Raw genomic sequence first — 14,083 nt, 5'->3', positions numbered from 1 at the left:
ACATTAACACACTGGGCAAGAGAGAAGCAAGGGAATGAGCAGGGAACAGTGCCGCACACACAGCCTGAGTTAATGAAGTGTTTTTGTAAGGGGCGCTGCTTAGAAATGGGGTGATAAGCAGCCGTAAAATATATGTATGTCGTTTTCACTGCTATAGCAGCTCCTTGGCTCCTTTTTAATACAACTGCTCAGCCTTGCACTGCGAGCATTACGTAAGACTGCTCAAAGTCAAACCAGAAGCTATGCATAGTAGCTGGCAACATTTCACTGCCTAGAGGTTCCATTCAGCCTTCTCCTCCTCTTCATCCTTCTTGTTTTCTCCCTTGCATCGCCCTTCCCCTTATCCCTCCCTCCTGTCATGCTTCAGTGGGAATCCTAAGGGGAGATATGTGCCCCCCTTTTCCTGGTCACAGCTCGCAGGGAGATATGTGTCGCCTCTACAACTTGAGGAAGCAGGAGAGGAGGGAATCCAGAGATGCTAGGGATTATAGAGCTTGCATCGAGAGAAACTCCGTTGGGCTTGTTTTCTACAAGACGGCAACAAGACCTGTGACTTCTGCACAAATAACCCTGGTTTTCTGTTTCTGTTTTCTTTCCTGTATCATCCAGTAATGCAGAAGGGAAGAGACATTAAAGAAATACAAAGGGGAAGGGCTGAGCTCATGTTGGGTAGTTACTGTGTATGAGTATGAATACAGATGTGTGCAGTATTATGCACATGTTGGTAAGTGCATGATATGATGAGCTCACAATTGTGCAATGAATTCACCCTTCAGCGAGTTAGTATATTCAGAATACAGTAACCATCTATTGTTTTGCAAACTGTGAGGAAGAAAAGCTCGAGTTATTCACAGCACGTGATCTTCAAGCGAAGACGGGGACTCAAGTTTCAGACTCGGACTTGACTCATACCAAAGCTGCACAAAAGTGTGACTTGAGACTTGATTTGTGCGTCCTGTCCCCCAAAGACTTCCCGACTTGACTTGGAGTCGAGATTCGCCGACTCTTTTAATTTTGCACTTCTGGCGCGTCATCATCCCCTCCCATCGTGTGTAGCCCCCATGTCCTGTGTGCAGGTGGCCACACTCCACAAATGACACCATGGCAAACGCATCACCTGCCGCTGCTACAGTCAGGATCTCTTCATAGTGATCGTTTGTTCTGATGTTTAATTTTCCGGCCGATACACGTCTGATCCCACTGCATTCCCGTTTGTGAAACAGACAGACAGCAGCACATGATAGAGAAAACTTAGGGGCCCTAGATGAAGGGTGTTGTATTTTTCATATAAGACTTAAGGTTTATTCTGTAGCCCACATGTTTGGATGTTTGACATCTTCTAGATTCCAGGCATATTTATTAGCCGCTCTAATTACTCGCCACAAAGTCTTGGCCCAGGACTTTGTTTACTCTGAAGTCTTGCGTTGCTGAAAGAGAAGGAGGGGTCTGCAGAGGGAAGGGAGATGGATACGAAGATGGCCAAATCAATAAGACTCTAAGCTGATGTTAACAGGTCCATGTAAGGGCGTAACAAAATATTCAAACATTGCTTACATGCCTGGTGATACAAGATCGATTCCCCAAATCACTGTTTTGATGTTAGATTAATAGATACCGTGCAAAAATGTGTGGCGTTGGTTCAAATATGGGTTGGGATTCAACAAGTGAGTGCTTGATAGCAGTGTTGTTTTTAACCTGGATTTAATTAGTCTCTTCTGTTTGAACATGAAAATGTAAACCTTGACAGGGAAAGGTAACAACATATTGTTACTGTACACATAAAGAACACAGGTGTATGAAGCAAGACGCAATATATCCCCTTGTGTAGATCATCCTAGTTCACACTTTTCACACCTAATCCTATATCACACTATTGTGATAAAGTGAAACAAACCCATGTGTCATGATTTGTGTGACATCGCCGTATTCTTGCCTTTTCAAGTCCTAAAAACACCTTGACCGCCGTCACAACATGATGCAGCATTAAACGGTGGTTTTGCAGAATGTCCTACATTTTGTAAAGCAAATAATGAGCCTAATTATGAAAACTGCTGCAGCTGAGTGATGATTTGCCTCCTTCTGTTAACCTCATGCATGCATAACAAACCCAGTCTTTGCTTGTAATGCAATTCGGTTTGAAGCCATAACTTAATGCTTTGTTAGAAATTATCATTGAAATGGCACATTCAACATAAATGGATCATAATGGCACTAGGTTCAAGAAAGAATAACTCCCTGCAAAGCTACTTTTCACATTGCATTATATAGTAGCTATGGAGTATTGTTATTATACTGCTGTCGAGTTCTTTCCTCTGTTCTGACGCCATCCTGCTTTCACTTTGACCACCAGTCAACAACAGCAGCTTTTCAGCCACTAACTTTGGGGGTGGAGAAGTTGGCTTTAGTACTTTTTACTGCTCATATAAACCTTTGTTCTGCTGCAGGATCTGATTGTGTAATCACCAGTGAATGAAACTTTGACTCCATGTGCTTCTCTTCAGCTGCTAAGCACCCATTTGAAATCTTGCTGCCACTGTAAGAAAACAGTGCTTTGTTGTTTATTACGAAGTCAGTCTGATGAAGGCATTGTTCTGCTGTCTGGCTGGCGTGGCTTTGCAGCAGAGTAATTCATTCCCTTGGTTCAGACTGATGGATGGTTTGGTTTATCAGGGTAGCCTTTGAGGTATGTGGTTGTGAGTGTGTAGAGCTGAGAAAATGATTAAACTTCATATTCGTCTGGAGATCATATTGACATAATTAACCCACTTCTTTGTGACTGTATCCTTGATTAAAACACACTTTGGCTAGTTAAGCACATATTTCCCTGACACCATCAGATTATATTCTGTCTCTGGTGGTATATTCCAAGTCGCCAAGAAATAAAGTAAGATGTTGAAGTTGGCTTGCAATGATAAAAAGTTAACATTATTGCTGTTCTGTTTCACTGAGACTTATCGGTTATCTTAACGGCTTCAGCTGAATAATTTCAGTGCTGCGAGTGTCACTACATCCGAGGAGAACATTAGTAAAGCATTTAGAGAGACGGAGCGTGGAGACTGGCTGCAAAACAGAATGACACAACCATTCCAACTCTATCATTATGTGAACGTGCGATACACTGTGAGCAGTGGAGGGTGTATGAATTCAGATTGGTTGTGTGTGCTGAAGACTGAGGGGAGTGATTGGCCTGAGGCGGAGGTTGTGAACGCTCAGTAAACATAAGCTCACGATCAACTTTTCCCTATAGCGTGATTTCTCCTGCTCATTTCATGTCAATTTAACTGTAGGTACACATCAGTAGATTCACTAAGTAACAAAAACCACCTTTTCCTACATACCTTCAGAGCAGTGTTTGTTTTAGTGGCTAAAGATGCCTCAAAGGGTCTCAAGATGTTCATGTTTAGGTTAGACGACTGGAGCAGGAAACCAGTCAGACCATCTGCTCTGAGAAGTCTGTGTCTATGATTTGAAGTTTTAGTCATAGTTTTTTTTTTTTTCCCCAAAAATACCCAAAACTCTCTCTCTCTGCCAATTTATTTGAATGATCATGCACAGTTTTCCCGTCCTACTTGTGCACTGTACAACACTCACAGGCAGAGTGGATTTCAGTGTCAGTACAAAACAGGGCCCTTTATATTAAATGGCCATTGGCATAAAGGTTTGCAAACCACTGCTCTCATGCTATCTGGCATGGTCATGTTTTAGTTATTTATCAGAGACTTAAATCTTCACTTCACTGCACCTTAGGAACATACAGTTATCAACCAATCGATCTTATTAATATCGCCCCAATTCATAACAAATGTTACCTCGAGACACACACAAAAAAGCAGGTAAAAGACCGTACTCATTGTTAAATTATGTTTTTGTAACTTAATGATATATTATGTTTGGAAATGAAATGTGACTTTACATGTTCAAATCATTGTCTTGTTGTTCTTGATAATCCCTTCTCTGTCTAGTTTTTAATAGAGACAACTTCATTAGACGAAAGAGGTTGTAAAAATGTAAAACTCACACTTTGGATTTATGCCAGTGGAGGCAAGGGAGAGACCTCTTTAAGCCTTATCCATCTTTTCTGATTTATTTCATTTTCTGTTTCTCTCATTTCCTCCTCAGTGAAGGGCGGATCTCGTCCTCTCCACTTTAACCGTTGTCAGCTGATAACTCCTGCCTACTTCAGAGATGAGTGCCAAGTCAGCCATCAACAAGGAGGTCTTCACCCCCCACGATGAGAAGATGCTCGCAGCTGTGCAGGTGAAGCGGAGAACCAAGAAGAAGATCCCCTTCCTGGCCACTGGTGGTCAGGGAGACTACATGACCTTCATCTGTCTCTCAGGTCAGAGGACACATGACAATCCTTTCTCTCTGTTGATCTGTGTGTTTTTAGATTGATCTGTTTAACTTGCTGTTCTCCTGGTAGTGTGTGTGTGTCATGCTGTTTGGATTCAGAGTTACATGACTATACGTCTCCTTTAATTCTCCTGCTAACGTCCTCACTGATGAGCCTGTTTACGTTTCTTCTGCCAATAGGATGTCACGATAATCAATTTACTGCTGCGCTTCAGGTCAACCCTCTTTGAACAGATTAGATTTACGCTGAAAGGGAATAATTGTTCCACCAAAAAAGGAGGTTTAAATCATTTTGTGTCTTTCAGTGTGAACATTAGATGAGATATTGCCGGCTAATTGAATAAGCCAAGCATATTATTCATGAGGAGAATAGCTGCAGCCGATTAATCACAGTACCCGGCAAAACTGTTTATGAAGATCAATGACATTTCGGAATCCTTCCATTTTTAGTGTGTATTAATTTAAACCCCGCTTTAGCAGCCGATCACATCACTGAAAGTTAAAAGGAGCTAAACAGTCGAAAGGTCAGTACAGTCCCTCTGTGCTTGATTAAAATTCAAGGTTGACTTCCAGTTGTTTTGCTTTTCAAGACTGAGCTTCTGTGTTTTTATGCTCTGGCACAAATGCCTAAAAGGAAACCGAGTTACACAAATTATCCCGAAATTTCACAAAATGAGCACAGTTTTTTTTTTATGATGAGCCATTTCTCCTTTGATGTGTAAATAACTGTTGGTTGATCTCATCACGTCCTGAGCCTTCACCTCTGTGGCCCTTTTTGAGCGCTGCTGTTCTGACATGTATTGAATCCTCTGAAAAGCCATACTTCTCAGGCTGCAGGGAAAGTCATGAATTATCTATGCGTTTACAGAATACTACAGATTCTATGGATAGATCTGAGAATGGTGTAAAGTGGAAAGTTCTTATTTAAATCCTGGATGTTGCTATAAAAGTTAGATGAATCAGCAGGAACTTGACCTTTCCTTTTAGCCCATCTGTTTGTAAATTATTTAGGTTATTTTGATATTTGTATTTCCATCAGCATTGGTAAGCTTGACATTGATAGTCTTTGTATTGGCTTGACTTTTTTTATTGTTACCTTAACAGGGAATAAACCAAATTCTACACAGTAGCACTATGCTGTGCGAACTGGAGGTTACAGTGATATTTATGTATACGAACAGAAAAAAACCTGTGTATGTTTTTTCAGAAAAGTCTCCAAGTTACTACAACCAACACTGCACATAGGATATTCAGCCAAGATTTTAGGTGATTTGAAACAGCAAAGCTTTAAATCCACACCATTTGACAAGTTTAAATCAGCTCTCTTTATTTTTCTGCCTCAGAGGCCGTGACCATGACCTTCAAAGTCAATGGTTTGTGTCTGGTAAAGGACATCTCTTCCCCCATCTCTTCCTCTTGCCTCTGTGAAATGTTGACCATTTTATAACGGTTACAAATTCCCCCAAAAATGCATTTAAAACAAACAAACAATTAATTGTATTGAACTCAACTAAAATATCAATCAAATAGTTTGTGCTTCGCTTCTTCAGAATAGCCTTGCTCCATCATCAATTACTTGTGCCCTCTTTCTTTTGGTGATACTGTCATCCCAGTGGGGCTGCTTAAACTATAAACCTGCAAAGCCGTTGTCATTCTGGGCAGGTTGTGTCTATGTGTACGACGTGCCTGCCTGTGAGTGTTGGTCTAACCAGGACAGAGGGATGGAACATCTGAGGCAGGGTTAGCCTTACATCTGAGGGGATGATTTGAAGGGTAGCCAATTTAAAACTGCCTCAGAGCTGCTATCAGTGGAGGATTTAGAGCCCTGATCTCTGCATCATTCGGTTTGAGCAAGATAGGTTGGCTTCAAATGTGCTACAAGGATGAGGAGGTCTTCCTATTGACAATTTCTATCATGGCTTAAAGGTAATACTTTTTTCAATTTGGTATTTCTAATGTTAGCCTGTTGGACTGTGGGGTATAGAAGTTTGACTTTATTTACTTTTTATATAACCAAGCTGAGCAGTTGAATGTTCGATTGTTGTCTACTGGGGATGTAAGTGGGAGTTGAAGAAAGAGAAAACTTCATTCCATTATTTGGTATATTTGAGAGGAATTTGCAGTTTAAACAAATCAAGAAATTTCAAGTTGTCTGGCCTCTAATACTACCATGACTAATGCCTGGTGTATCTCCTGTCTTGGTCATCCTATTAAGTGTTTTCTGCTGGCTGCTCTGTACTGAGCTGCTGTTTTGTGCGGTATGTGGGAGTAGTGAAGGCAAGCTCTGTTATTCAGTTCACTTAGTCATGTGGCATTTCTTAAAACCATTCAAGCATTGTTAGGAGTTTTGTGTGTCTCTGTGTGTGTGCATGTGTGAGTGTGTGTGTTCCTATGCTTGCACTGTTGCACCAGGGAGCGCCTCCAAGCAAACTGGAGATACAAGGCTGGTGTGTGTGAGACTTTGAGTGTTGGGTATGTGTGTGAATATGTCAAAGCACTGTGTATGTATATGAGGGTGGGGGAAGGGGGTTGCTGACAGTCTCATGGCTACAGTAGCAGAAAGTTTTGTACTAAGAGCCATACAGTGGCAGGGTTATGTAACCTGTGGTATGTCACAGCTAAAGGGAGCCTGCAGAATAAGTGGCTGTACTGTAGAGACAGCCGTGGGCACTTTGTTCTCAAGACGAGCAGGGTGCCAACATGACACAACAGGCCTTCACTGCTGCTCAAACTCCAGGATCATATGCTCTCATACTGCCATAAGATCCCACTTAAACCAAAAATTACCCTAAATTGACTGTTGTGAAGTTCTGATCTTCAGAATGAATCAATGCTTTCACAGGCATGTAAGATGAATTTTATGCAATTGACCCTGAAACCACGGCAGTTAGTTAAAGCGCTCTCTCTAGTGTGGGCGAGTCTGAGATTGTCGATGATTGTTGAAAATAGCTTTTTTGTCTTTGGTAGAGAGCTACATCTATGAGTGGAAGAACAAGGCCTGGACAGCTGCCACTTCTCGAGTTTTTCTAGTTTCAGAATTACGTGTGTATTCAGAATAAAACTGGTTTGGCTCACGTGGCTACCTTGTGAACTCTTGAAATCAGTTGTATGTAAGCAACTGGTCTGTTTTTGCGTTGCAGTGTCTCTTCACCAGAGAGTTATGTCAGACTTTCTCGCTGTCATTTTGACCTACGAGGCTGAAATTCTGTCAATTTTCATCATTTTTAATGATTATAAAGATTCATCCTATGGCTGTCCCTCGATCAGTCTCTTAACAAACAATGAAATAACATCTCTTGTTCAGTCACCTGTCATGTCAGAATTAACCTGGACGACTTTTATTAAACAATCACCTGACAAAACCCCTCAGAACTTGTCACTGTGGAGCTACAGTTATAATTAAGTTTGGCTAATGTTAGCATCCATCAGCTTATATTAATCATACTATTCATCATACTATTCAGGGTAGCTTCAGTTCGCGTGTGCAACATCTATATACGGTCACTGATCAGCTGAGACAGTAAGACTATTTTAGAAAGATAACGTTGTTCTCTTTAGACTCTGATTAAAAGACAACACATCTGTGCTGGACATAAACTGCACTGCACATCTGCTCAAAACGTGTGTTGGGGAAAGGCAGACAACGAGCTGGTTTGTGAAGTGGTCCAGACTGATGCGGCTTCTCTGGCCGGTCTGTCCTGTACATAACCGTGCAAACATTTGCTATTTGTCATACAGTGACAGGATATCCCGCATTATAAATGCCAGACATGTATTTCTAATGTCAGAGTGACAGACAGATTCAGAGTTTTCTGTCATTTTTCAAAGAATTCTGTCAAAGATGGAAGATATTTTTTAACATGACTTCTGCTCTCCACAGTCTGGTGGGTCTCAGTCTGTGTCTAGACCTAAGTCCATTTTAGAGCCCAATCCTTTGTGATTTGAAAGAAAAAAACAAGGACCACTTAATTGTGAGATTATGTTCAGCCAAGTACGCTAACAACAAGTTTGTCCACTACTTAAAGGATTAAAATTGTTGTTTAATTCATAAAAATAGTATTTTGTTTTGGTTCTTAATTTGTTTGGCCATATTTGAGTTCAGCTCCAAATGTGGTCCAAAGCTAGAACGCTCTGTGTTGCCTCGCTCTGGCTTCCCCTCACCTCTTTGACCAGTTCTAGCCTTGCCTGTGTGCTGCTGTGATTTCTAAGATGTCTTTGATCTTAAACTAAAACAGTGTTACTGCACACAGAAACATATGATAACACTTTCACAACAACATCAGGGGTCTTGATGACATAGGAGTGTGTTGGAGTGGAGCCAGAAGTTCAACATGGGCTGAGTTGGATAGAGAGCTTTGATCACTGGGTTCCATGTGGTGCCTTTACGGCTGGACCTCAGGGCTGCAAACACCGGACCGCCCACAGAATGTTTGGCAGGAGAGATGTGAGGCCAGTTTAGCTCGTTATGACGCTGTGAAGTTTCTCTGCAGCTTATTAGTCTGCATGATTTCATTTCTTTGATTGATTCGGGAGGAAAACACATTTTCTTTCTTTCCAATTCAGATTATTTTCAGCACTTTTTATAACCTTGTTGTAACCTCGGCCTGTCTGTAGGTGAAACTACTACTCATTGATGGCTTTGGAGGGTTATGTAAAGAGAGGATCAGCGTATCTTCTCCCGAGTTATCTGTCATTTAAACATGCTTTCAATGTGTTGAGGAAGCTTCATTTTTAAAGGTTGAGATTAGGGCTTAAAATCTTTAGGCATCTCACGATTCGATTTTGATTCTTGGGGTCACGATTCGATTTAGAATCTGTTTTTGATTCATAACGATTCTTGATTCATGATTCAAAGTTTATTTTTGAATTAGTCCATACTTTAGGATCTACTCCAGCCATCTGCGAGACTGGCTGAATTTCTTGCTGCCCCATTTGGCGTTCTACTGAGTTAAAGAGCTAGCCTTGGAAGTTATGACTATAAGATAAGAGTCTCGATTTTTACATAAAACAGTTTTTTCCCAAACTCTAGTTATGATACTGTGAGAGGAAAAGAAAACTGAACATTTGGTTTTCATGTATTTTTCACATTTAATGACACATTGTGCTTTTCCGTCAACATTATACAACACTTTTGTCTTTGGTAGAGAGCTACATCTATGAGTGGAAGAACAAGGCCTGGACAGCTGCCACTTCTCGAGTTTTTCTAGTTTCAGAATTACATGTGTATTCAGAATAAAAACAAGCCTGGTCTGGCTCACATGGCTACCTTGTGAACTCTTGAAATAAGTTGTATGTAAGCAACTGGTCTGTTTTTGCGTTGCAGTGTCTCTTCACCAGGGAGTTATGTCAGACTTTCTCGCTGTCATTTTGACCGACGGGGCTGAAATTCTGTCAATTTTCATCACCAGATATACAACACCAGAATGATTGCAGAAGTGAAAGCAATGCACGAGTACAGGATATATTTAAACCTCATTAATGCATGTTGTTAAACTGTGAATTCACATGTGGGAAGCATGTGGGCACCCCTGCTTATGGGTGAATTCATGTGTTATGAGTTTATGCAGGCATGTTATTTTGTGGGTTGACTGACATGAATAATGTTGTGCGTAGGCTGTGACTCATGTATGTGATGCTAAAACCTCATGTGTAGCGTTGGCTTGTGTTGCTCTCTTTGTGTGATTTAATGGAGTGACTTCACCCATATGTGTTTGTATGGTGGGCGCCATATTGAAAGTGCTATCTCAACCAAACCTCCGTCAACCTTGTGTCAATCAGAGGTGTGGTTCAGGTGGGCCTTGAGCCTCCTGACAAACACCTGCAATGCACCCGCTTGATGTCAGAGCAGTCGCACCCATAATTATGCATTAGTCATGTCCTTCATAAAATCAAAACGGATGAGTTATGAAAAAAATTCACCCGCTTTATAGTGTGTGCTATTCACACCCAAAACATTTTGTACAAGACTAAACGTGTGTGCATGTGACCTCTGTTTCATTCGGAGCCAGCCTCAAGTGGATGCTCAAGGAACTGCACTGTTTTCGCAACGCTGGAGGTTGCCGCATGTTTAAATCTTTATTTGTTTAAGTCAATTTTTTTTTTCTGCCACTTGTCCTACCTGTATTTGTGACTGCAGCTGCGTAGATATCTTACATATTACTCCTTAGTTGCACAATAAACATCGTAAATGATATACTTGCAGTGTACGCAAAGATTATTTAAAATGCCTTTAATGGGAGCAAGTGATTTATGTCGTCTTTAGATAATACAGTTTTTAACATCTATTTCTCATTCATGTGTCAACAAAGAGCTCCGTTTGTTGGAGGAACAAACATCTCTTTATTTCCATCTCAGAAAAACAAAACAAAAAAACACTTCATCAGTCATTTCTCCAAGGCCACGGAGAAGATACTGTAGTTACCGATCCAGTCTGTGTGTTGCACTTTCAGCTTCATTTCTATTCATCATTAGCAAACTTGTGGCTATTGATCGCACGTTAATATGGACAAGCAGATCCTGCGGCTCACTGGTTTATTAAGCAGCTCAGGCCAATCAGAATGTCAGATCAGTTATGAACTTGGTTACTCGGTCCAAAAAAAAAACCTCAGTCTGGCTTTCTGTTTTAAAAATGGATGCATATCAGATGGTAGATGTTTCTACCAAGGCTAGACCACAGATACATATTTAAAAGGATCTGTGAGGTTTTTAAAATGAACAAATGTACAGTAGGAATGGATTTCAAGGTTAGAAACTACATAAATGTAGTAAAGTATAAATCCCCCAAAGCTTACTAATGGAGAATTTAAAGAAGAACTATTTACCCTTCAGCTTTACATCTACATTACTATCAAAAATGTTTACCTTAAAACGTGGATCTTCATTTCTCCGTCAGTCAGTCAGTCAGTCAGTCAGTCAGTCAGTCAGTCAGTCAGTCAGTCAGTCAGCTAGATGACCTCAATGTGAAAACTTAGCTTAAGGCTTCTGAATCTAACTGATAGGACTTGCACAAACATTTCAGGGGCTCTGGACAAATGTTTGCTAATGAGGTTCAGCCGGGCATGGGTGGTCTGTGTTCTGTTGCATGTTGCCTTCTGTGGGCTTCTCACAGTCCTGTGCAGCTGTAAGGACTGATGCTGACCTCCCTCTATTGACTTATAGCAAAGACATACAGATCCATGCGTACAGGACCAGATACATCAGCATGACTCCAATACCACATTCCTTGTTAAGGTGTGTGTGTGTGTGTGTGTGTGCATTCATTCATTACAAACATCTCTTTGTATCAGTTTGTTATGGCAGTCTTTATCTATACTCATTAGTTTCTTGCTGAAGCACACCTCATTCATGCCAGACTACTCTCTAACATATCAACTGTCTTCACTTCTCACACTTGCCCTCTCTTATCATGTCAACCTCCTCTTACCCCCCCCCCCCAAATCCCTCTCCTCAAATCTCCCCTTGATGGGGGTTCTTAATGTCTTGGGAAAAAGGCTTCAGTGCTTCAGTGACCTGAGCTTAGCCCAGGAGAGGAGAGTTGAGGCGAGAAGAAAAAAGGGAGAAGAAATAAAGAGCAGAGTGAAAAGATAAGAGATGAAATGACAATCTGATGAAGGTTTTTACATGAGGATGTACAAGACAACACCACACACAATGTTATATAAGATATTATAACTACGCAAGACCTGTACAATTCAAAATGTACCTTCTATTAACAGACTGCGTTGATGTCCAGTAGAGAAGTCTGTCATATTTACCTTCAGCTTGACTGTAAGCATGCCCCCTTTTGACATATCAGTAAACCAAACTTAGAGATACAAACAGAGGACATAAACGAATAAAGAGCACTACTTTATTCGATTCACATGATGTCAGAGACTTGTATAGCTGCCCAACTGGTGGGGAAGAATATCCCGCTGCTGCAAGTTACCAGACTCTGCTGCCACTTACATGTTTTCACCAATCCAATCCAACCCCCCCCCCCCAGCCAGAAGACAGTTGTTTTGGATACACTAATAGATGAGGAGACTATGGGTGCGTTCGAATTGTCCCTCCTATCTCCTTTCACTATCCACTTTACCTTAACCCCGCGAAAACGTCATGAGGTCAAGGAAAGCTGTTAGGAGAATTCATAAAGGACTTAGGGAAAGGAGATCTCGTTGCTCTGACAATCCGACCACATTTTCCACTAGGCGATTAAATACTCCATTAAATGCGACGGGCCGGCGGAGGTTAATGACGTGGGTCTGCCGTGTTGAAACTACAATGTTCAGAAAATGGACTACAAAAAACGCATCTAAAAAACTTTCCCCTGTGCTTCTTACCGGTGAAATAATCCTCATCACCACGAGGTTGGGATTGAAATAAAAGCAATATAGACTACAAGTAAGAAAAGTGAAACCATCAGCTTCCTGTCCACTCAGAAATCAACATCAACATAAATATGATTGGATGAAATTAATTGTTACATTTCTGCAAGATATAACCTACACATAATGTTTTAAGCATACAAATGTACAGCAGCACAAAGCATTCTTAAGAGAATGAAATATATTGAATAAAACATCATCTGATAAAAATGTCTCTTATCTTTTTATCTCTTACATGATCTGTGTCACTTTACGATCATCATTAATGTCCGTGAACGGTCGGATGCGCGACTCGCTTTAAATGTTGCGGCCGCAAGGAATTGTGGGGCGGCATATCTCATCTCCTTTGGTAAAGGATGGTCCAGTGTATCCTCTGCTAAAGGAGGTTATAAAGGAAGCATTGACCCACCTTTCCTTAACTTTTAGAGAATTCGAACGGCTCTTATCATGGCCGCCACTTAAATGCTTCCGGGGTTAAGGTGAAGTGGATAGTGAAAGTTGTATTGTACTTTCCACTGCCCCCATCGTGATATCACTAGCTAGCAGCTTGTTAAAACTAGGCTTTATTTTCTGGGTTCCATGTAAATTAGTTTTTCTTCAAACTGGTATTTTTGAACCTCATTTTTCTTTAATTTGATATATTAGAAACAAATGTGAATGATGCCAACAGACATTAAATACCTGGATAAACTAGTGTGCATAGCCTCTGATATGTCTTACTTTCCCTGTGAAAACCCCCATACACACACACACACACACACACACACACACACACACACACACACAGCAGGTGTAGTGGGATAGATGAAAGGCTCTGATGCTCAGCAGGTGGGCTGCGGTGTGTTTGCCGTTGTGCATACTTAAAGCTCCCTCTGTAGAGAGATGCCCAACATATTTCATCCAGTCTGCAGAGACTTGGTGCGTGTGTGTGTGCGTGTGTGTGTGTGTGTGTGTGTGTGTGTGTGTGTGTGTGTGTGTGTGTAGCGAAATCAGTACATGGCCCAGTGATTCTGACAGCTCTCTTCACATTGCTCTGCTGTACCAATGCCAAACCTGTCTATCCTCCTCCCCCTGCAGCCCCTCTTTTACTTTCTCCTCTACTATGTCCAACTCAGTCTGCATGCCTTCTATTCAAACAACACTGAAAAAGAAAAACCTGCAATTGTGAGTGTCTTATTTTCCTACACAAACACAAGGGTGTTATTTCTAGCAGGAATCTGATGATTGGTGTGGTGGAGGCGGTACTTGGTCGGTGGTTTGGAAGACTCCCCTCAGCTCCCACTAACGCTTTATTTACTTAATAGTTGCTTTTGGTGCAGCTCCTCTTCTCCATCGGGACTCTGTTTAGAACAGGAGGGTTCCTG

The 14,083-nt window shown here is 41.2% G+C and overlaps 1 protein-coding gene across 2 annotated transcripts in view; it reads left to right on the top strand.

Moving 5' to 3' along the window:
• stxbp6 (syntaxin binding protein 6 (amisyn)) overlaps positions 1 to 14,083 on the top strand; it is a 62,424-nt gene that overhangs the window by 6,233 nt on the left and 42,108 nt on the right. For both annotated transcript variants that reach the window (XM_065966519.1, XM_020638722.3), the window contains exon 2: positions 4,120 to 4,339. In XM_065966519.1, coding sequence (XP_065822591.1) covers positions 4,186 to 4,339 — 154 coding nt within the window. In that variant the 5' untranslated portion in view covers positions 4,120 to 4,185. The remainder of the gene's footprint in view (positions 1 to 4,119; positions 4,340 to 14,083) is intronic.

Source organism: Labrus bergylta, chromosome 18 (genome assembly GCF_963930695.1).
Source record: "Labrus bergylta chromosome 18, fLabBer1.1, whole genome shotgun sequence".
Lineage (NCBI taxonomy): Eukaryota > Metazoa > Chordata > Actinopteri > Labriformes > Labridae > Labrus > Labrus bergylta.
This window is presented reverse-complemented; position numbering and strand designations above follow the sequence as displayed.